This window comes from Oncorhynchus kisutch, linkage group LG11 (assembly GCF_002021735.2).
Source record: "Oncorhynchus kisutch isolate 150728-3 linkage group LG11, Okis_V2, whole genome shotgun sequence".
NCBI classification, from domain to species: Eukaryota; Metazoa; Chordata; class Actinopteri; order Salmoniformes; family Salmonidae; genus Oncorhynchus; species Oncorhynchus kisutch.
This window is the reverse complement of record NC_034184.2, coordinates 10086446-10111784: the sequence shown is the minus strand read 5'-3', so window position 1 is coordinate 10111784 and position 25339 is coordinate 10086446. Positions and strand designations below refer to the sequence as shown.

At 42.2% G+C, this 25339-nt stretch overlaps 1 protein-coding gene across 6 annotated transcripts; it reads right to left on the bottom strand.

Moving 5' to 3' along the window:
- Window positions 1–1182: 1182 nt before the first annotated feature.
- Window positions 1183–19888, bottom strand: LOC109888145 (casein kinase I). 6 transcript variants are annotated; one of them, XM_031835245.1, is made up of 11 exons: window positions 19576–19855; window positions 19366–19468; window positions 7319–7429; window positions 6763–6911; window positions 6359–6587; window positions 6032–6202; window positions 5619–5767; window positions 5296–5464; window positions 4838–4977; window positions 4086–4161; window positions 1183–3119 (listed from the first exon to the last, which is right to left on the bottom strand). In XM_031835245.1, exons 2-10 carry the CDS (start codon window positions 19439–19441, stop codon window positions 4129–4131), a joined length of 1227 nt encoding a protein of 408 aa, XP_031691105.1. In that variant the 5' UTR covers window positions 19442–19468; window positions 19576–19855; the 3' UTR covers window positions 1183–3119; window positions 4086–4128. The 6 variants fall into 6 exon arrangements, with proteins under 6 accessions (XP_031691105.1, XP_031691101.1, XP_031691103.1 ...); XM_031835241.1 differs by lacking the exon at window positions 4086–4161 and having other exon boundaries at window positions 19576–19888; XM_031835243.1 differs by having other exon boundaries at window positions 5296–5482; window positions 19366–19856.
- Between the last annotated feature and the right edge of the window lie 5451 nt (window positions 19889–25339).

Below are 25339 nucleotides of genomic sequence, written 5' to 3'. Positions count from 1 at the left end.
TCGTGTTCTAGCAGATTGACAGGCTTACCTTGTCTTTGTCTGCACACTTTTAGCTAAATGTTTAATTTTATTAGACAGAATTTGCATATAACCCAATATGTGGGGCATTTGGCTTTTGCGTGTTGATCCACAGTACATACACCCATGTTTAGTATTTTTCTGCCTTATCACTGTTTGATTAATTGTTTCCATTTTTTATCGACATGGTCTCTCTTTGTTCCGAGTGGCATAATTGAGAATCTGTTAATTTTTAAAAATTGGATCTGTTCGCTTGCTCTACATAAATCTATGGCTTTGGTCAGCGTAAATTGGGGTTCGCGTGGCATACTTGCTCTTACCTTTACAGCCAATCACAAGTCTGTCTCTGATCATTTCGTCTCTCATTGACCCGAAAATCACATAAATCAGACAATTGACGCAGCCTCATAACATATTGACCAGACATCTCTGCTTGAGTTTGTTCACGTGCTAAAAACAAATATTTCATAAATCACATTACGAGTGGGTTCAAAATGTCTTTGTAAAATGTCAAGGATTTTCTTTGGATTTGCTCTATCCTCTTCCCCCAGATCTAGGTGACGCTGAAGCATATGGCGCTCATTTTTATCTAAACCTGTAGGAATTTCATAATTTTCCCACTGATCACGGAAAAACTGGTTGTTTTGATACAAATCGCCTTTCATATCCATGGCGCTAGGCACCGGAATTTGACTGACATGGCAGGCTTGTCGTCCTCGCTCACTTATTTACGTTTAACCGATAGTGATTACATTGTCCACATAACTTATCCCTTTTTCCTTAGTGCTTGGCTTTGGGTTCACACTTCTGACACCATGTTGTGTATGTGAATAACTAGCGTCGGAGAGTTAAGTAAAATGCAAGCATAATCATTTACTCAGGTATTACATGTGACAGGTCACAACATCTGAATCAGACACTCATAATGCACCTGTTTATATATCCTAGATAGGTGCCCCACTAGCACCATCTCTAGGTTGGCATTACGCCCATTATCTTAGTTCCCCAGGTTGGGTCACAGTCCATCTCCACTTGTCTTTTGGGTGTCTCTCTTCCCATCAGGTGTCCCAGTTTAGGGCAAATCATAGTGTGCATGTCTAGTGGTAGAAATTAAAACATCCATAAATACAAAAAAATCACATTTGAAAATGAAAGCACACAGGGTAGTACAAAGTACTTCATTTATTTACAGTTTTTAAAAGTACACAAATGGGAGATAAAGGAATATTCTTAGAGCTGGTAGCTTAGTTAATTACACAGAGGAGGGTGAGTCAGTGATTGACCAAACTGGCCATGAGTCAAACCAGAAATGACTAGTCAATAATTATTAAAACAGTCCTATAGAGCTGAACCATGGCAACAGTTCAGCTGTGCCTGCCCTTAAATCTCATCTTGCTGATTGAAATTATCCTCAGGTCAAATTGAATATCCCAAACTCTTGTTCCACTCTTTGCTGAGAACCAGTAAAGACATGGCGTGTTACTCTGCCCAGGCCTTGCCGACGCATGCTAGATCTTACAACGCATCAGCTAACCTCATTATCGCAATCAGGTACCTGACGGCACATTCGATGATGTGGCATGCAATCACTGGTCGATGCATGCAACGTCTGAGCAGGGGAACACGACCATCAACTGGAACATCCAAGGCCATAGCCCACCCAAGAGAAGTGTAAATCGGTTCTTTTATCAGGGAATAGATGAAGTAATGACAGCGGTTTAGTCAACTGCTTCTAGCCACATCAGTGCAGGACCATTTTACTTCTCAAAAAATGTAAAAATAACACTAGTGTTCACATGGAGCCAGTAAGTAATTGTGAGCCTTTGATATAAAAACTCCATTCACACTCAAAACAAATTATAGTTTAAAATGGCAGCCATTTAACAGACACTTAAGTCTCTGGGTATCTGGTGTATTTGAGGAACTCTAACTAAAACGATCCTGCACTTCATCTTTGTGGACAGACAAGGCAAAAGCCTGGGAACAGACAATGATTGACAGCCCAAAACAGACCGATTATAGGACAGTGATGTCCCACTTTAGAGCAGCCCCAAGTGAGACCTACGGTCAGAAACCCAAATTCACCACAATAAGGAAACCAAAAAGGGAAAAAGCTGAAACATTTCACATCTTCATTAAAATACAATTTCACAGCCTAGAAACATTACAAATAACAGAATGAGAATGTAGATCTGTACAGTAGACCATGAGGCAGTCTGACTCAGTGTGAGAAGAGGAAACCTTAACAGGGGCTCCTCCATAACACATACAACTTGAGGGATGTTGATCATAGAACCCCATAAAGAAAACAGACTTCAATTGTGGTTTAGAGTTGAAACCCTCCACCTGACTCATACACCTCAGTTTGGTCAAAGGGATGTCCAGTGTTAAAACATGCAAATAGTATATATTACAAATGGCTTTAGAGTTACAGATCAGGGCTGTGAAAACAAAAGCCTGCTGGTGGTCAGAGAAGAGGTCTGTAAATAAGTACAAATGAAAAACCAAAACCGATCCATTTCAAATAGAGCCGCAATCATCGATTAGCTCTTTTCATATCAGATTTATCGATTAGGGTTATTTAGTAATGTACTGTGGGAGTAGAACTTGGTGTCTATTGACAAAGTGCCATGGATGATAAGTAGTAACCATGGCGATAACGGTGGCGGTTGTTGTCGTTCCATTTGTCATCTTAATTAAATCTGTTAGATCGCCATGGCAGCAAAGACCATGGCCTCTGCACAGACGTTGAAAATGTCTCCCAGAAAAAAGGTTGCAGATGTGGTCTGTAGTTCAGAGATTCTTTATCACAACGATTGTAAGAGTTTGGGAGAGAGTACAAGGAAATCAAGGGCGAGCGGGAAAGGAACAAGAGATCTAGTGGGAAAAAGAGAGGATCAACCAGAGAACACTAGGTCAGGAGAGGAAAGAGGTGGTCTTCAGATGGTTTCTGAAGTAGTTAGGCTGGCTGGCAGCTGATTGGTTGAGCCAGGCTTGGTGCAGTCCTCCGCTGTGCCAGGTGCATTGTGGGTATTGTCTCATCGAGGCACTGCAGAGTGGAGGCCACCAGGGATCATACCAGGGATCATACCAGGCACCATCTGAGAGAAAGAGAAACTGTTATACTTGCAGGCAGGGATCTCTACTCTAGCTTCTCTGCATGGAATCTCCATCTTACCATTCATTATACTTCATTCTCTTCTGCACTTAAAATGTCATTAAAAATACCAGACGTACAATATTCTTCATAAGGTTCAAGACATGCATGAAGGGTTGAAAATAGCGTCATCTTGTCATATTTCTCAGTAGCAGCAGCAGTATTTCTGAGTAGTGCAGCAGATATGCTGAGGGTGATAGATGAGGGTAGGCAGCGTTGGGCCACCTCATCACATGGCTTTAGTCTGGTGCGTCATTCACGTGTCAGAAAAATAAAACTCAATTCAGTATTCACCAGAGTTTACGCTTTCAGCCGTGGCGAACCTAAACTGTAGCTTGAGGAGAATCTCTGGAGATGTATGAAAAACCATGCAGCATTGAGCAGTGGTAAAAGTCAAGGGAGAGAGGGTTTGAAGGACACTAGAGAGTTAGGAGCAGAATAGGACCTAATGCAGTCACATGCTGGAGAACGTCAGACAGGAATCAGCACAGTCCAACCACTGCAACAAGCCACGCGCACTGAGCGGAGGATAGGTCACAGGTCACAGAGCTAGGTGGGGTGACAGCCAGGAATAAGGGAAACACTAATTCCCCACATATTTGTTATCACAAGGCTGGAATGCAGCACTCCAGTTCTCAAGGGCTGCAGTGTTTGATATGAAGACTCACACACTGATCAGTACGCTATGAAAGAGAGGAGTCTGGCCTGCTGAAGTCTAGCTCCTATTGTCATCAGCGATATTAGCTGCTAACATTGAAGCTACTTGTCTCCAGTGATCACATGGTCTCAACCCCCTTTCATAGTGTAACAGAGGAATGGAGAGCCTGCAGACAGACAGCGCTGCCCAATAAGACAGGAGACGTGCATCCCTGGTGCTTTAGGACACAGCGCCAGCCTGAGCGGGACTCACCTAGTGTGGCCATCGGGCCATCACACGAGGATGTGGCGAGCCTCTACTTGTCGTGATGATCGAAGGGAATGCTATTCTGGGGTTGGGGGGGAAGGAGGGAGAGAGAAGGCCATAGGGCAAGTCAGACAAGTGGATCTGGGTCTGTAGTATGGCATGCTTACCGTCACACCAATGCCCTGGGAGTGGGAGATAAACTCCCATGACAACCTGGTGGAAACGTTAAGACATGGGCAAGGAGAGTGGGGAGATGTTGACGCTGCCCAAGGAGAGTGGGGAGATGTTGACGCTGCCCAAGGAGAGTGGGGAGATGTTGACGCTGCCCAAGGAGAGTGGGGAGATGTTGACGCTGCCCAAGGAGAGTGGGGAGATGTTCAGGGTTTCCTCTCAATCCTGGTGTGGATTTCCTTCCCCTTCTTATCCTTGTCTTGTTTTGGCAGGCTAACGCCAGGGCCCTTTACATAGCTAGCTGAAGTTCCTCCCTCCAATAAACAGCTTTATGTTCATTCATGTTTTAAAAGATTATGTTGATGTGATCCTGGCCTTACTGATGCACTGCTAGACGTATAGCTACTCTTACTGACATTTCAAGACCGTCAGGACATTCCTGCTTCAAGTTTCTATAGACAACTTCGTTAGTTATGTGTTGCATATTTCTCTGCAGGAGTGGGTCACGATGGGGCATGGTCGTATGAGGTTAAGGGTCATCTGGTGAGGCCCGAGGGGGTGACGCTAGGGATGGGGCGAGCTTGTACCTGTGAGGTGGACATGCGGGAGGTGTCCTGGTGTCCCGTCAGATCGGACGAGGAGACGTTAACGGGAGCTCCCCGGTGAAGCCGCATGCTCACTTTCCTCTCCCGCTCCATACCAGACACCGGTCGTGGAGACGTGTTGGCTAGAGAGGAGAAATAAATACTATGCTCCCTGACCATGACAAGACAATAGTCAAGCACATTGTTAAGTAATCCATACATCAAAGTCATCTAGGTGTGCGTCAGAAACACTAACCTGTGTGTGAGGGGTTTAAGATGTGCGTCAGAAACACTAACCTGTGTGTGAGGGGTTTAAGATGTGCGTCAGAAACACTAACCTGTGTGTGAGGTGTTTAAGATGTGCGTCAGAAACACTAACCTGTGTGTGAGGGGTTTAAGATGTGCGTCAGAAACACTAACCTGTGTGTGAGGGGTTTAAGATGTGCGTCAGAAACACTAACCTGTGTGTGAGGTGGGTGTGAGGGGTGTAGGCGGCGCCGTGTCCTGTGTTCCTCGGGGTCGTCCTGAGGCGGCAGGGAGTCCCCTGGCCCCGGGGTTCCTGCTGTGTCTCAGCCTATCCTCTCTGTCCCTCCGCTCCCGCTCCGCCTCCTCTGCTGCACGGTTGGCCCCCTTGGAATTAGGGGCAGTCAGAAGGATAGAAATGGAGACTAGATCAGAAAGCTGCCGCTGAGGTACCATTAGCTAATGGTTAAGAGGACTAATGTGTAATAAATCATTAATATGTTTCATCCTGGTTAATTAACAATTAAGAGGCAGTACTCACAAACTTGAGCATGTTCCAGTCAAAGACGTAGTCATAAGAGAAGCCCTGTCTGTGGAACAGGTTCCTGAACAGCTGTCTGAGGTATGAGTAGTCTGGCTTGTCGTCGAACCGCAGAGAACGACAGAAGTTCAGGTAGGTGGAGAACTCAGCTGTGAGGAGGAAGAAAAGTGTTACTTTTAATCAGAATACTTTCTCATCATCTTTTAATCAGAATACTTTCTCATTGGGAAGGGAAATTATTTCCCATGTTTACAGGGTCACAGCATGATCTCTTTGTAGAGAGGTGCGGAAAGGACAAGACAAATGGACAGAAACACGCCAAGAGTATATTGTTACTACATGACAAGCACAGAAACCCTTCGTAAACATAACCAGGATGGAGTAAATGTTTTTAAAAAAATCACATTACTCACAGGGGTATCCCTTGCAGAGCACCTCGATGGGGGTGGACATTTTCTTCTCACTGATGCGTTCGTACTTCTGTCTCTTGGTGGCGGCCTTGAGGCCCTGCCAGGGCAGAGAGCCCAGGTTGAAGTACATCAGGACATAACCCAGAGACTCCAGGTCATCACGCCGAGACTGTTCTGCAGAGGGAGAGGAGAAAGTCACACTGGCCATGTTCGAATACCTTCAAAAAGCATCCTTTCCAGATCTGACATGATCGAAGGAAAGTGCTCCACTATGAGGCTTGTGCTGAGGAATGTGCGCGCATGTGATCAACCTCTAGGTGTGCGACCTACCTATTCCCAGGTGGGTGTTGATGGATGCGTAGCGCGCAGTGCCGGTCAGGTTCTTGTTCTCGCGGTAGGGGATGTGCTGATGTGTGCGGGCGTCGCGGTACTTCTTGGCCAGGCCAAAGTCGATGATGTATACCAGGTTGCCCTTCTTGCCCAGGCCCATCAGGAAGTTGTCAGGCTTCACATCTCTGTGGATGAAGTTCTTAGAGTGGATGTACTCAATCCGGCTGATCTGGAGGAGAAGAGAGGAGAGCAGGGGTGGCCACTACACCTCCTTGACAGCTTTACTTTGCGCTTCTAATTTGTTAGCAGATTTTATAGCACATAGTGGCCATAACTGTAGAAGATACAGAGGACACTAATAGCCAGCATAAGAGCTGAGGATTTAATGGTCAGTTGTGTCTCACCATCTGGTCAGCCAGCAGCAGGACAGTCTTGAGGCTGAACTTGCGGGAGCAGAAGTTGAACAGGTCCTCCAGACTGGGGCCTAGCAGCTCCATCACCATCACGTTGTAATCTCCCTCTGCTCCACACCACTTTATGGACGGGATGCCCACTGTAAGGAATGGAAGGGAGAGAGTGATTTATAAGGATGCCCACTGTAGGGAAAGGAAGGGAGAGTGTGATTTGTAAGGATACCCACTGTAGGGAAAGGAAATCCCATTCTTTATCGGGTTAACATGATTTCTTGTGTGATACCTATCCCACACAAGTGCTGTTCCTCTGGCTCTGTGATCTGATGACAGGTTCCACTAAGTCTCTATTCGCTCAGGCTGCTGGCTGGCATGACTGACTCATGTGGATGACTGCCTGCTAGTTAATGTGGTTTTCACATCACTGGACATTGGGGGAAAATAGGGTGAGAAGGAAGAATGAAGGGTGTAGATAGAAGGGGGAGATGGGGAAAGAGAGACTGATAGCCACAGCCTGGCCCATGTATAATGTTTCAGACCCATGTCTCACCTCCTCCCTGCATCATCTTGTAGATCTTACTCTCTATGTGGAGCTGTGGGTGTTTGGTCTTCACACATTCCAGTTTAATGGCAACCTCCTCTCCCACTGAGATGTCTGTGCCTGGGGGAGAAAGAGGAAATACTGTCAATACAAATGTATGTAGATGGATAAAGAGCCACCAGGTGGGTTATTGCTTTCAGTGCAGAGTATGATTTAGGCTTATAAAGGACTAGGGCCTAGACAGTTTTACCTGACCAGTAAGGGAGGGGAAACTCATGGGCCTGGTGATGTGCATGCCCTTGCTGACTGACAGGTGAAAAATCGACGTACCCTTGAGCAAGACACTTAACCAGAGCCATTATGGTTAAGAGTGTCTGCTAAATGACTAACATGTAGACGGGGCATATACACCAAGTCCCATTCATATCATACCAGCCACAAAAGAATGCAACTCAAACAGGTAAACAAACCAACTGTAACTGTAATCTTAACGTTTCCTCATGAGGAGTACTGCCAGCATGTGTGACCAGGCCTACTTCTCTATTCTTCTACTTTAGAACTGGGCCTACTTCTCTATTCTTCTACTTTAGAACTGGGCCTACTTCTCTATTCTTCTACTTTAGTACTGGGCCTACTTCTCTATTCTTCTACTTTAGTACTGGGCCTACTTCTCTATTCTTCTACTTTGGAACTGGGCCTACTTCTCTATTCTTCTACTTTAGAACTGGGCCTACTTCTCTATTCTTCTACTTTAGAACTGGGCCTACTTCTCTATTCTTCTACTTTAGAACTGGGCCTACTTCTCTATTCTTCTACTTTAGAACTGGGCCTACTTCTCTTTGGGCAGCTTGCAAAAGCTACAAGTCAAAAAATGCATTGAAGATGTGCACATTTGCTGCTTGTGTGCTAGCAGTTGGAAATGGGAGCTTTATAAATCTGACATTTCCTTTCAAAAGTAGGCTACACTCCAGGTGTGGAACTCGAAGCGAGAGTCAGCTACACAACAGAGCCACCAGCCAGTGAATGACTCAGACCCTCTCCTGAAAAGCACTTAACACCTCCATGAACACACAATAACATGTTGGATGAGTCGTACATGTGGTTACATAAAGGGGGCTGCATTAATCTGAGGGAATTACAGCTGACTGTAGCGTTCCATTCCCCTCTGTGTGTGAGTAGGATGAATGCCCTCCCCCCAATCACCTGAAGAGTACACAGGAACACAGCTGACCTGGGATGGAGAATAATCCATTCCCTCTCTAAAATGACATTCTGTCTCTCCCATTACAATGGATAAGAACTAGGCACTTAGGACTGACACGTTTATTTTTTCCCCCATGGCATAGCGGTTTAGCCTTATCCACAAAATTGGCAGTCAAGTCTACATGCTTTAGAAATGAACAAATTGTACTTCACGTGGTAGTCAAACTATATGAACTCAACATAAGTCTTCCGGTGTCAGAATGTTTCATGTGACCTAGGAGAGTGATATAGATGTATGGTCTGGTTATGCAATCCAGCTAGGGTGTCAAAAGCAAAACACCCACACCATATCCTAAGTGGTTCGGTGCAGGTGGGGTGGGCTGGATGGCCTTATCACTAAACGTCTCCTATTTCACAGTCACAACTCATTAAAAACATCCACTCAGCCCTACACTCAGTGGTGCAATTTCATTACACTTCATGTCTGTTGAGTTGGAACATTGAGTTACATTGGACACGAGGTTTCTCATCTGCAACAATTTATATATTGACCATAAGTTAAACTGCAGCCATGCAAGGAGAAAATAAATCTACTTTCCCAAAGGTCAGTGAGTGTCTCTGAACCTGAATATGCACAAACAGTGCATTTAATAGGACTGTGACAGTAATTGAATAACCCTGTAATTGACATTTGTGGATGAAGATAAAATAGCCATCAAACTGTTTAATAGGCCTACATACATTTTGTATTTGATTTGGATCTCTTTTTGTCCCCATTTGGACTAATCTTCCAAGAGTCCTTAACAATTACAATTTATAATACAAACACACTTTCACATAACACACTATTACAAACATACATAATACACTAACATAATGACCCAATAAATACTCAATCTAAAAATAAATATATAAAAAAATATTGATTCTTCATCTACTATAGTCCCACAACATTTCTATATACTATATTTAAATTGTATTTAAATCATGTTTAAACTTATATATTGAAAGGTTTCTAGTTTGCTCAGTTAATTTATTCCATTTCTTTATTGCTCTAAATCGAAATGTTATTTGTTACTTAATTGTATCCCATGCGGTTTTGGCCTTTTCCTAGTTGAACAGACCAACATAACTTTGGTATTCTTGGTGTTTAAAGCAAGTTTGTTTTGGCAAACCCATTTCCTGATAATCTCCAAATCTCCTTGCAAGGCTTGCTGTACCTGTTGAACCGATTGTCTTGCTGCATAAATATTAGTATCATCTGCAAATATAGTAGCTTGAGTTTCAACTAAGGCACAGGGAAGGTCATTGGTGTATATTAAGTAGAGAAGTGGCCCAAGGCAGCTGCCCTGTGGTATTCCACAGTTTAACACATTAGGGGAAGAAAATGAACCATTGATATAGGTGGACTGTTTCCTGTCAGTTAGATATGACTGTACCCAATTCAATGCTACCTCCTTAAAACCATAATGCATTAATTTTGTCAAAATAATTTCAGGATCCACTAAATCAAATGCTGCATTGAAATCTAAAAATAGTACACCTACAAACCTGTCATTATCGATAGCATTGAGCCACTGGTCAGCCATGTCAACCAATGCAGTGGTAGTGGAATGGTTTTTGTGATAAGCAGGCTGATTGGCTGTAATCAGATCATTCTTTTCCATATACTCCCACATTTGTCTACTCACAATACCCTCCAATATCTTACTGAGTGTAGGGAGTAGACTAATTGGTCGACTATTGGCAGGAGTAATGGGTTCTTTGCAGTCTTTCGGAATAGGACACAGTTTCGCATGCTTCCATACATTTGCAAACATCCCCTTTTCCAGTGACCAATTAAATATGTATCTCAGTGGAACTGCAATCTGGGGAGCAGCACAGCGAAGCAAAAGAAATTATCCATAAAACCATAACCTGTAGATTTACCATCAGGTAATGACTTCAATAGGTTTAACACCTCCACTGACACAGTTTGTAGACTAAAAGAGCAGATCTTATTGCTCATAATATGATCATCAATCCATTGGACAATAGCTTGTTTGGAAGAATTTGTCTACATTGTTGCTTAGTAATTTAATTTTCTGTGTAAAAAAATCTGAAATGATTGGCAATATCAACTGGTTTTGTTATTATTCTCCTGTCAACCTCCACACTAGATGGGCATGATGAGATAGATGTACCAAGTAAGCCCTTAATAACTGTGTTCCATACCTTTTTTAGAATCATTTTTACAAATCAGTAATTAACTTCTGTATTAACTTTATTTACAATGTAGATCAACTTAATCTAATAGCGGGAGTGTTTTAACAATTATAAGCAGTTCTGCTAACTTCGTCTACATCTCCTCTTTCCAACTGTTGTTTGGTGCTCCAGCAGCGAGCGGGGTTGCAGAAGCCTAAAAAGAAAAGCTTGATGTGGACTTCTTTTTACACAATGCATATTTTCAGTTCTTGCTAGTAAATAAAGCAGTCTTTAGAAAAAAAGTTGGATGTGTCTGACTATTAATTATTCAACAGCAGTCGACAAGGTTGTTCTGGTTCCTACAATGTGTCAAACGGACAATCCTATCCAAACCAGCGTTGATGGGTCCTTTTGCAGGATGTGATTGTGAGTTTGATGATTCGCTTTGTAGGCCTATGTCCATTCATAAAGGCTACTTTAGGAAACTATCTGGATCTTTAAGAAGAATTAGATGCTCATGTCATGATTTAAATACTGCAAAAAGCCTATTTTCAGTAAAGGCCCTTTCTCAAGTCCGATATTTTGGTCCAAATAATTAGGAAGAAAACTAATACTAGCTAAGCTTTCCCTAATTGAATTGGCAAAATTATATGGCATAATAAGCCTATTCCTGTCTATACATGAATAAATAAAATTATTCAAAACAGGCTACTAAAGCATACTTTGGCCACAGAGGATCATTAGCTTCCCCTTAAAAGAAAGATTACGTTGTGGATTGTATTGAATCACATTGCCTACAGTCGGAAGGAATGGAAACAATTGCTCGTGCGGCAAATAACAAATAGAAGATTGTTGAGCTGCGACGGTCAGTGAAAAGTACAGGTCAGGCATATCACAAAATTAAACTATTCAATCGCAGGAAAACAAAATGACCATTGCTGAAAAGACAATGAAAAAGACAAATCTGTCTTTTAGTTATCAAAATTATTAATTGAGGGAACAGCAGCAGGCCTATAGCCTATCTTATTGGCACCAGTGGAGAGCATACGCCAAATCCAAGGTGAGTACGCACTGCGAAAGAAAAGTATCTGATATAGCCTATAGGCCAGGCATCTACGCCATCCACACACTGCCATGCATTGAAATATTTTTTTGCGAACAGTGATTGAATTATATGATCCTAAATGATGACTATCAAATTACGAATAGAAGGCTCTTACATATGTGATGATGCATGGAATGATTGATTATAAAAAGGTGCATTTTTAATGGTGAAAATGAGCTTCCCCAAACTTGAAACTCACGCACCGCCTATGCATAGGCTGGTGATATTGCGGTTTGGTACTCGTGTTGTTGGCTGAGGAAAAGTACACGTGGACAGTTAACATCTTCAAAGTGCGAAGTAAGGATACACATCATTGCATCCTCAATTTGCATGTTCTGTGTAAAATTAATGACCATAATCTAAATGTGATTTGTCATTCTGAGCACCGTGGGTGGACGCCTTTATCAGGTTACGCACCCAATGCTTAGGGGTTCGGTAAATTTCTCAAATGTACAGTCGATTTAAATGCTTCCGGTTGAATGTCCGGCCCTACATTTTCTTAACGGAAACCCTTATATGGGCACGTCTTGTTTATGATGCCTTTCACACCAATTGCAAAATATCGTCCTGCAACAATCCGTCAATTATTTATTCGGAACATGCTGGATTTTTAAATTGCTCTTTTTGCAAACGAATAAGCTTTTGACCAATATAAATTATTATCTGGGACACTGTCACTGACAGGCCGCGCACTGCCACAGAGGTCTGTGGGGTTGTTGTGTGAATTCACAAAATTTCTCTCTTCCTGTTTTACATTTGCAATGAGTAAGTGCAGCAAGGTACCAATGTGATCACATCACACTAGAGCTAGGCTACACGTCGCTCTCGCCATTCAAATTTTCCTGACAGTTCATTGACAATGCTGTAGCCTATTTTATAGCCATTCAGCAAGCAATATGGTCGATCGATGAGTCTCTCCACCAATAAACATACACATATATATATATACACACACACATACATATATATATATATACACACACACAATTCTGTTCATTGTCTATAGCAGGGGTCTCCAACAGGTCAAAGCACACCTATGAGTAGTTTGCCAAACAATTTTGAAAGTATATGCAATTTTTCATGTTTATCTTAAACTTTCGCAAACAAATCTCACAAGTCAGACACCGCAATTTCCCAGCAACTGTCATATTGACATGATCCCACCCCTGGTTAGCGACTATTGGCTGAAAAAGCCAAACCTAACTATCTGCCAATTTCCAGCAATTTTGCCCGTCTGTGTAGTGCGCATTTGTGTATCACTGTGTGTAGCCAGTTGATGTGATAACCTGTGTGGGTTGAAGGAAAAAACAAAAACCGTCGCAATTAAAATATTAAATGCAAAGTAGACTTACATGGAAGAAGTAGATCATGAGTATGTATACCATTTGTATCTACACTGAACAAAAATATAAATGTGACAGCCAACAATTTAAAAGATTTTACTGTGTTACCGTTCACATAAGGAAATGAGTCAATTTAAATAAATTAGGCCCTAATCTATGGATTTCACTTCACTGGGCAGGGGCGCATCCATGGGTGGGCCTGGGAGCCAGGCTCAACCAAAGCCCCACAAAAGGGCTTTATTACAGAGAGAAATACTCCTCCGCATCCCCCACCCTCCTTTCAGACAATCCCGCAGTTGAGGAAGCCTGATGGGGAGGTCCTGGGCTGGCATGGTTACATGTGGTCTGCGGTTGTGAGGCCGGTTGGATGTACTGACAAATTCTCTAAAACAACGGAGGCAGCATATGGTAGAGAAATTAACATTAAATTGTCTGGCAACAGCTCTGGTGGACATTCCTGCAGTCAGCATGCCAATTGCACACTCCCTTAACTTGAGACATCTGTGGCATTGTGTTGTGTGTTTTAGAGAGAGGAATTTTATTATACCCAGCACAAGGTGATCATGCTGTTTAATCAGCTTCCTGACATGCCACACCTGTCAGGTGGATGAATTATCTTGGTAAATGCTCACTAACAGGGATGTGAACAACATTTGAGATGAGCTTTTTGTGCGCATGGAACATCATCTTTTATTTCAACTCATGAAACCAGCACTTTACACGTTAAGCTTCTAGCAGCAGCAGCACATAAACATTTCTAGACCGGCACATTCCTCACTCACTAGACGCACAATTAAAAAAGGGCCAGAGGTGCAATTAAAGGGGAATTACACTCAAATCAATTTAGTTTTATTCCAGACGCCCCCCCCATTAATGCACCATTCGTATAACCTATATATTATACGCCTGCTAAAGTGAAGCTAAACGAGCATGTGCTATAGGCAACCCTAAAAGACAAAAATTCACCAGAGTTTACCCTTATCAATAAGTGGTTGCACAGATTTAGATAAAGCCCTCAAATTAAAAGTGTCAACATAATACATTTTTGTGAAGCAATGGGTGGTTAACAGCTGATCACGAGGCTATGGACAGGCTGATCACGAGGCTATGGACAGGCTGATCACGAGGCTATGGACAGGCTGTGTGCACATTTATTAGCAAGTGCATCGGTGATGTTGTACCCACGGTGACTATTAAAACCTTCCCTAACCAGAAACCGTGGATTGATGGCAGCATTTGCGCAAAACTGAAAGCGCGGACCACTGCTTTTAATCATGGCAAGGCGACCGGAAAACACGACCGAATACAAAGTGTAGCTATTCCCTCCGCAAGGCAATCCAACAAGCTAAGCGTCAGTTTAAAGTAGAGTCACAATTCAACGGCTCAAACACGAGACGTATGTGGCAGGGTCTACAGTCAATCACGGATTACAAAAAGAAAACCAGCCCCGTCGCAGACGTCTTGCTCCCAGACAAATTACACAACTTCTTTGCTCGTTTTGAGAACAATACAGTGCCACTGACAAGGCCCGTTTCCAAAACCTGTGGGCTCTCCTTCACCGTGGCCAACGTGAGTAAAACATTTAAACGGGTTAACCCTCGCAAGACTGCCGGCCCAGACAGCATCCCTAGCCACGTGGCTATGTGGGCACAGCAGACTGGGATTGATTGAATATGTCCGTAAACACACCAGCCAGCTAGTCTGCGCGGCTAGGGATGCTGTCTGGGCCGGCAGTCTTGCGAGGGTTAACCCGTTTAAATGTTTTACTCAGAGCATGCGCAGACTAGCTGGCTGGTGTGTTGAAGGACATATTTAATCAATCCCTATCCCAGTCTGCTGCGCCCACATGCTTAAGAGGGCCACCATTGTTGTGGTTCCAAGAAAGCTAAGGTAACTGAGCTAAACGACTATCAACCCGTAGCACTCACTACTGTCATCTTGAAGTGCTTTGAGAGAATAGTCAAGGATCGTATCACCTCCACGCTACCTGAAACCCTAGACCCACTCCAATTTGCTTACCACCCCAATAGGTCGACAGACGACGCAATCACACTACCCTAACCCATCTGGATTAGAGGTCGACCGATTATGATTTTTCAACGCAAATACCAATTATTGGAGGACCAAAAAAGCCGATACCGATTAATCAGCACATTTATTTATTTGTAATAATGACAATTACAACAATACTGAATGAACACTTATTTTAACTTAATATAAGACATCAATAAAATCAATTTAGCCTCAAATAAATAATGAAACATGTTCAATTTGGTTTAAATAATGCCAAAACAAAGTGTTGGAGAAGAAAGTAATATGTGCCAATATGCAATATGTGCCATGTAAAAATGTGTGCCATGTAACAAAGCTAACGTTTAAGTTCCTTGCTCAGAACATGAGAACATATGAAAGTTGGTAGTTCCTTTTAACATGAGACTTCAATATTCCAAGGTAAGAGGTTTTAGGTTGCAGTTAATATAGTATTTTTAGGACCATTTCTCTCTATACCATTTGTATTTCATATACCTTCGACTATTGGATGTTCTTATAGGCACGATAGTATTGCCAGTGTAACAGTATAGCTTCCATCCCTCTCCTCGCTCCTCCCTGGGCTCGAACCAAGAACACATCGACAACAGCCACACTCGAAGCAGCGTTACCCATCGCACCACCAACGTGACCCATTGCACCCCTTGCAGCGCAAGGGGAATAACTACTCCAAATCTAAAAGCGAGTGACGATTGAAACGGTATTAGCGCACACCCAGCTAACTAGCTAGCCATTTCACATTGGTGACACCAGCCATTAGGCTGATAGGCTTGAAGTCATAAACAGCGCTGTGCTTGTGAAGAGCTGCTGGCAAAACGCACGAAAGTGCTGTTTGAATGAATGATTACAGGCCTGCTGCTGCTCAGTCAGACTGCTCTATCAAATCAGACTTAATTATAACATAATAACACACAGAAATACGAGCCTTTGGTCATTAATATGGTCGAATCCGGAAACTATCATTTCGAAAACAAAATGTTTATTATTTCAGTGAAATACGGAACCGTTCAGTATTTTATCTAACGGGTGGCATCCCTAAGTCTAAATATTCTTGTTACATTGCACAATCTTCAATGTTATGTCATAATTATGTAAAATTCTTGCAAATTAGTTCGCAATGAGCCAGGCAGCCCAAACTGTTGCATATTCCCTGACTGTGCGTGCAATGAATGCAAGAGAAATGACACGATTTCACCTGGTTAATATTGCCTGCTAAACTGGATTAGTAGTTATAACTAGTGATTATGATTGATTGTTTTTTTATAAGATAAGTTTAATGCTAGCTAGCAATTTACCTTGGCTTCTAAGGCATTCGCGTAACAGGCAGGCTCCTCGTGGAGTGCAATGGTTAGAGCGTTGGACGAGTTAACTGTACAGTGGCATAACTGTAAGGCTCTCCAGAGGGTAGTGAGGTCTGCACAACGCATCACCGGGGGCAAACTACCTGCCCTCCAGGACACCAACATCACCCGATGTCACAGGAAGGCCAAAAAGATCATCAAGGACAACAACCACCCGAGCCACTGCCTGTTCACCCCGCTATCATCCAGAAGGCGAGGTCAGTACAGGTGCATCAAAGCTGGGACGAGAGACTGAAAAACAGCTTCTATCTCAAGGCCATCAGCCTGTTAAACAGCTATCACTAACATTGAGTGGCTGCTGCCAACATACAGACTCAAATCTCTAGCCACTTTAATAATTGGATATAATACATGTATCACTAGTCACTTTAAAACAATGCCACTTTATATAATGATTACATACCCTACATTACTCATCTCTTATGTATATACTGTACTCTATACCATCTACTGCATCTTACCTATGCCGCACAGCTATCGCTCATTCATATATTTATATGTACATATTCATCCCTTTACACTTGTGTGGATAAGTTAGTGAAATTGTTAGATATTACTGCACTGTTGGAACTAGAAGCACAAGCATTTCGCTACACAAAACATTAACATCTGCTAACCATGTGTATGTGACCAATACAACTTGATTTGACATGTTTATATTGCCTAATGATTGTCAAATTCATCTTCATGCCCATCAGAACTGTCTATATACCCCCCCCCTTAAAAAACTTTCCTCGTTAATTTATGATAGGCTACATTATCCCATAATGTAAAGTATTTTTGTAATATCCTACAGAAAGGATTAAGTAAAGGCAAGGTTTTTAATGCATTTTTGGGAAAGAAGAAATGTGGTTTGCTTCAGTGTCTGAGTGAGATGCACTGCAGTTGGCTTTGATTGAGGTGTCCTTTCAGGTGGGTGGGTTGTGTGTACGAGTTCACTAATTCTCTATGTCCATTCATAAAGTTTTACCTAAAACAAGCCTGTCTGGATTTAATCTCTTTAATCTGATAAAATAATAAAAATGTCCTAGTGATAATTACAAAGTGTAATAGTAATAGTGAAGTTGCAGAGAAACGTAATGTGTTTCTTTTGCAGCCAATGGTGGTCGATGACTATTCATTGGCCTGGCCAATTACCGTAACTGCAAATTCCAAGACAGTCACAGCTCTAGTGTTAAACAACTCACAGATTGGAATAACATCTGCCACAGTGTCTAGTCAGTAGCCAAATGACCCAAGCCTTTCAAAAACAAAAATTCAACTGAGAAGCAAGTCAAGCAACCTTTTGGACTTACATGGAGTTTAGACCTATTTGTTTAGAAAAAGGGCAGGGTGGAGAGCTGGGGTGTTTTGACTCGTGACAGGCTACCACAGGCAGGGCAGTAGTGGGGGTTATAATCTGATCTGACTTTCTCATATGTTACACACTGACGGTTTGTGAAACAATGACATGGCTGTTAGAAGCTTCACTGATGTCATCCACATAAACAATAAGCTCTTTCTGCCTGTATACACTAACTACAGTAGTGCCAAGAAGCTGTAGAATCATGTCCAACCCTGTGGCTGTTCCTGCTTCAACTCAACCACAGGAGTTCCTACAGACAACTGAACACACCTACAATGAGGACAGAACATACACCAAATTCAAACACTGGATTGGGTCCAGTAAAACCTATTCAGCATTCAACATGGGGAGGAATATTAGGACTACCCAAAGAAAAAAAACATGACTTCACTCCAGGAAACATATCAGCATTATAACAAAACCATTACAATTATGGCATGACAAGATTCAAATTGACTCATGCAAAAAGCAGGAACTGTTCATCGTACCTTATGACAAAGGTCTGTGAGCTCAACCCTGGGGGTGATAACATATCAGAATGTAATTTCAGATACCAGCTGACTGGAAAAACCACAGGGCCACATACACAACACACTAAAAACAACTAGATGTCAACACAACTCTTAAAGGAATACTTCAGTATTTTGGCATTGAATCCTTTTATCTACTTCCCTAGAGCCAGATTAACTCGTGGATACCATTTATGTCTGTGTGCAGTTTGAAGGAATTTGCCAATTAGCGTCAGCGCAATGACTGGAAGTCTATGGCAACTGCTAGCATGTTAGTAGATTCCATAGACTTCCAATCATTGTGCTTACGCTGTTAGCATTGGCTGGTAAACTACCTATAACTTCCGTCATACGGGACACAGAGAAATGGTATCCACGAACTAATCTGGATGTATGGAAGCAGATAAAGGGCTTCATATATATCATATACTGAGTGTAACTGCTTGGGAAGCACATTTGGCTAGCTCTACTGCAGCTAGCTAACTGCCCTCCAGCCCTTGAAATTAACTGACAGATGGGGTGACTACTGGCAAACTCTGTTGGGCTGGGTGACTTGTTCGGTCGGTCGGTTTGTGAAGTGAACTAGCTAATTTACACATTATCAAAAAGCCTCTCATTCGTGATCCAAGCTAAGGTTAGGTAACTATGGATGGTGGCCAACGTAGCTAGCGAACGTTATTGGCTTGCCAAGGGGACAATAGGTGCTGGGAATTGACAGTTTGTTTTGGTCATGCTAACCAATAACATATTTGCAAATTCCTATCAGCTGGCCAGCTAACGTAGCTAGCTAGCTGGTTTGGATTAATGTTAGCAATGTAGCGAGCTAGGTTAGCATGTTACAGACGCTGTATATGGTAGCTAGCTAACGTTAGCTAGTTTAAAATGTTCGATTGACGTTAGCCAACCTACGGTAACGTTGTGTAATACTAATGACATTTTCGTTAGCTAGCTACTCACCCAAATAGATATCTCCAAAAGATCCACTTCCAATTTTCCTGCCCAGCCTGTATCGGTTTCCCACTCTCAATTCCATGGTTCAATGTTATTCTTACGAAGCAACCTTCAGAATATCGTTTTGAGAAAGAAAAAAAAGTCAACCTTGGTGTTGTTGCTCTTTTTGGTTACCAATCCACCCCAAATATCACCTTACTTTGCTGGAATACAAACCCCTTTATTCAGACGCCCCCCCTCCCCATGAATCCCAGAAGATCAAGTTCCTTCTGTAACAATCCAATTGTCCCCATCCCTTTTATATCTATATTTTCTTCGGAACACCACGATATTGGTATTGCCTGAAAGCTTAGAATGTGTAGATTATGTTCTAGCTGTTTTTAATATCATTCTTTCCAAAATCAAGAACGATGGAGACGGATTTTGATGGAAGCCTTCTAAAAAATAAAAAAAAGCCTCTTCTCCACTGTAGGAATTTCTTCCACTGTGGACTGGCTGGCTGGCATTCGCTTGTGACATCATTTCTCCTAGCAACCCTGCGCAGGTCACATTTAAATAGGGCGCTTTGCTCTTTGGAAATTATTCAAGTGTTACTTTGTATGTAGAAAGACTGATACACTGAATCAAAAAATCGAACTAACAACACTAAATACGTACTATTTCATGTTTATAAACAGGACTTCTGCATCAATATGGGCATAACATACAACCTGTCAACAATGATGGTGAAACTATGAAAAAAGTACTGAATCCGGTCACACAGCCACTCGAGGGGACAGTTATATCGGTATTGTCTTTGTCTGTATCGCCTTGTTGCACCTAGATGGCAGGATCTAGGGAAATGTACAGACTTGAAATATAATGTAATTTTCTGTTTCCTTGTGTCATGTTTTAAGAGTTAAGGACAAAACATATTATAGAATGTATAGCTAGAATGCTTAGGCAATCACACTCATCTAAAAACGAAGTGATGTACAAACAATCTGAGGCACAGTAGGTCACCACCCCATACAGAGTAGGTTGAAGTTGACATAAGGCCTATATATGTCCCAAATTGCACCCTATTCCCTATATTGTGCACTACACTTGACCAGAGACCTATGTGCCCTGGTCAAAAGTAGTGCACTAGGGAATAGGGTGCCATTTCCTTAGACACTGATCTAAGGTGTCACAGAATGTGGTTTCCCCTAATTAGGTTAGGATTTTGGGGGTTCTTAAATCTACCCCTAATGCCATGATGTCACAGTGGCTAAGGTATATACTGTGACCTGAATTATTTGAGGCCAAATCAGCAGAGAGGACAACAACAGAAAGCAAAAAGACAGGCAAGCAAGGACATATGAATATATGTACGAACACACACGCATGCACACACACGATAAACAAACAGATAGAGATAGACAAGTTACATCAGGGATAAATCCTGTCCTGCACTCTCAGTAATCCTGTGACACAGCCACTCGTCTGGGGCTGAATAGACCAAAATACCCTAGATATACAGGATTATTTAGTATGGGAGCAGGAAAAAGGCCAAATGAATCCATGAACCTTGCATTGCCTAGTTGTTTAGTCTTGGATACTGTGCAGGGGGAGTCATTATTTTGAGATTCAGAATTTTAACAGTATCCATTCTTTTTTCTACCCAGAATAAGATATTCAAACTGCAGAAAAAAAAAACTGTTGATGATGGATGCATGCATTAGAGAAAACACATAGTTCTTGTTGTGGATGGAGCATGATAGAGATGGAAGTAGGTTGATAAAGCTCTCTCTCTCCCAGCATCTAACTTTTCCTTGGTACATATTATTTGAAGGGACACATCTAGGATAGACACAAATCATTGGGCCATGGGTCAGGAGAAGGAAATTACTACTGGCTCCTACTGGCTCTGTCAACTGCTCATATAGGGACAGTTCATATATTGTTTTCTTCAAAATGGAAACATTCAGTCATTCATAAATTGCCATTACTCATGTTTGCCCATTTTCCTATTTTAATAGTATTTGTTTTCATTTCTAGACTTAAGTTCAAGATGCCTCAGCAAGTCAGGCCATTGAGGTCAAGACATGCTAAGAGATGGTTGTGTGTGTGTGTGTGTGTGTGTGTGTGTGTGTGTGTGTGTGTGTGTGTGTGTGTGTCTCAGGCACAGGAAAACCCCCTAAAAACTCTAATAGGTCTCATTGTATATATATTGCATACAGAACAACAACTGAGCAAAAATATAATTCTCACAATGTAAAATGTCAATTGTATTTCTAAGAATGTCAAAAACATACATTTCAAATTATGGAAATAGGATTCAGTGTCAATAGGACTTTTCTATGGCTCAGGAACAGATGGACAAGCTTTCTCACTCATGACAGAGCTCCAAACCCTGGAGGCCACGCCCACTAATCTGAAGAGCGTTTGTGATTTTTGTGATTGGTCGCATATGGACCAATCCCTGAAATTGTTAGGGGCACTATTTATGTGGTTTGGCCCCTCAGACGCAGCTCTTGATGTTTGGATTATGTCATTTGGACTGCACGTGTTTCACAATGCACGGAGCAGGAGGGACGAGAAAGAACAGAGATCGAAAAGTATTGTGTAGTTGTGTAATGAAGTTCAGCAGAGAAACATGCAGGAAAGATTTGATCATGACTTTGTTATTACAATGTTTCTAGGTATTTTGCTTATTCTGATTTAATGTTCAATAAAATGATTTATTTCTGTAATAAAATTATTTATTTGTGTAGCCTAAATATTTTCATTGGACAGCAAAGCTAATTGTTTTTCTTTCTTTGATAAATGTCAACAAACAAAAGCTAATAGCCTACAAAGTCACTCATGTTTGTGTTGGCGTCTTTATGTGGAAACTACAGGAGGTTGAACTGGGGATGGGCTCGTGGTAATGGCTGCAGCAGAAGTAGTGGAGTGATATGTGTTTGATGCCATTCCATTAACCCCGTTCCAGCCATTATTATGAAACGTCCTCCCCTCATCCGCCTCCACTAGTGGAAATACATTCCCATTGACCCAAGACAACGGTACTATAAAACCCCTTACAATTAGCTAGTGCATGCACAAGTACACACACGACTGCTGCATGTTAGAACACAGCCTGCTGGTAAGCCTGCTGCCTGCCTGCCAATGTGAGGTAAACTAATCCAATCATAGCAGGTACATTCAGCACTTCCACTCTTATGAAAACAATATGCTGACATGTAATCTATACCTATGACAGCCGAATGACTCTAGGACATAGGCCCATATTCATGTCTAGACACCTGTTATGGATCACACCAGTACTGTTGAACAACTTGTTTACCTTTCAAAATAAAACTTCTCAAAAACACTTTGTAGAGTGTGTCCTGTCTACCGAGTTCACTTTGTAGAGTGTGTCCTGTCTACCGAGTTCACTTTGTAGAGTGTGTCCTGTCTACCGAGTTCACTTTGTAGAGTGTGTCCTGTCTACCGAGTTCACTTTGTAGAGTGTGTCCTGTCTACCGAGTTCACTTTGTAGAGTGTGTCCTGTCTACCGAGTTCACTTTGTAGAGTGTTTCCTGTCTACCGAGTTCACTTTGTAGAGTGTGTCCTGTCTACCGAGTTCACTTTGTAGAGTGTGTTCTGTCTACCGAGTTCACTTTGTAGAGTGTGTCCTGTCTACCGAGTTCACTTTGTAGAGTGTGTCCTGTCTACCGAGTTCACTTTGTAGAGTGTGTTCTGTCTACCGAGTTCACTTTGTAGAGTGTGTCCTGTCTACCGAGTTCACTTTGTAGAGTGTGTCCTGTCTACCGAGTTCACTTTGTAGAGTGTGTCCTGTCTACCGAGTTCACTTTGTAGAGTGTGTCCTGTCTACCGAGTTCACTTTGTAGAGTGTGTTCTGTCTACCGAGTTCACTTTGTAGAGTGTGTCCTGTCTACCGAGTTCACTTTGTAGAGTGTGTCCTGTCTACCGAGTTCACTTTGTAGAGTGTGTCCTGTCTACCGAGTTCACTTTGTAGAGTGTGTCCTGTCTACAGAGTTCACTTTGTAGCCATGCAGTTAAGTGGTGTGCTCATGTTGTGACTGTACAGATGGATTGTTTATGGCAGGGTTTCCCAACCCCCCCATATACTAAAATAAACTAATGTTAAAAATAAAATAAAAAGTAACACAAAATTACATAACAATAACGAGGCTATATACAGGGGCTACCGGTACCGAGTCAATGTGAGGGGGTACAGGTTAGTCGAGGTAATTTGTACATGTAGGTAGGGGTAAAATGAATATGCATAGATTTTTTTGAACATTTATCAAATCTATAAAACAGAAATCCCTTATTTACATAAGTATTCAGACCCTTTGCTATGAGATTCAAAATTTAGCTCCTGTTTCTATTGCTCATCCTTGAGATGTTCCTACAACTTGATTGGAGTCAACCTGTGGTAAATTCAATTGATTGGACATGATTTAGAAAGGCACACACCTGTCTATATAAGGTCCCACAGTTGACAGTGCATGTCAGAGCGAAAACCAGGCCGTGAGGTCGAAGGAATTGTCCATAGAGCTCTGAGACAGGATTGTGTCGAGGCACAGATCTGGGGAAGGGTACCAAAACATTTCTGCAGCATTGAAGGTCCCCAAGAACACAGTGGCCTCCATCATTCTTAAATGGAAGAAGTTTGGAACAACCAAGAATCTTCCTAGAGCTGGCCGCCCGGCCAAACTAAATAATAGGGGGAGAAAGGCCTTTGTCAGGGAGGTGACCAAGAACCTGATGGTCACTCTGACAGAGCTCTATAGTTCCTCTGTTGAGATGGGAGAACCTTCCAGAAGGACAACCATCTCTGCAGCACTTCACCAATCAGGCCTTTCTGAGAGAGTGGCCAGACGGAAGCCATTCCTCAGTAAAAGGTACATGACAGCCTGCTTGGAGTTTAACAAAAGGCATCAATAGACTCTCAGACCATGAGAAACAAGATTCTCTGGTCTGATGAAACCAAGATTAAACTATTTGGCCTGAATGCCAAGCATCACATCTGGAGGAAACCTGGCACCATCCCTACGGTGAAGCATGGTGGTGGTATTATCATGCTGTGGAGATGTTTCTCAGTGGCAGGGACTGGGAGACAAGTCAGGATCGAGGCAAAGATGAACAGAGCAAAGTACAGAGAGATCCATGATGAAAACCTGCTCCAGAGCGCTCAGGACCTCAGACTGGGGCGAAGAGGACAACGACCCTAAGCACACAGGCAAGACAATGCAGGAGTGGCTTCGGTACAAGTCTCTGAATGTCCTTGAGTGGCCCAGCCAGAGCCCGGACCTGAACCCGATCGAACATCTCTGGAGAGACCTGAATATAGCAGTGCAGCATAGCTCCGCATCTAACCTGACAGCGCTTGAGAGGATATGCAGAGAAGAATGGGAGAAAGTCCCCAAATACAGATGTGCCAAGCTTATAGCGTCATACCCAATGAACCTGTTTTTCCTTTGTGATTATGGGGTATTGTGTGAAGATTGATGAGGGAAAAAACTATTTAATCCATTTTAGAATAAGGCTCTAACCTAACAAAATGTGGAAAAAGTCAAGGGGTCTGAAAACTTTCCGAAGGCACTGTATATTTAAACTCCCAGTAATTTATTTATTTAACGTTTCGGCATCACTGTCTTCTTCAGGGTAATGTCATGAATGCTTGAACCAGGTTATGTAGACAAACAGTGGAATTAGTGCAACCAATGACAATAGTGAGGGGCGTGTCATAATTATTAAGTAAATTAGAATGAATTGAGTGAAACTGTTAAAAGACAATAGTTTACAGCATATAGAATATATTAGGCTATTGTTATCATACATTGTACATAATATTAGCATCAACATTCATTATTATTTAATTACATTTGACATATATATTTAATTGTTTCCAATTGAATTACATTTTTGTTGCATATAATCTTTTAGTTCAACCATAATGAATAATAAGCATCATCAACAGGGGGAACATATTGGGTGTACGCTGATA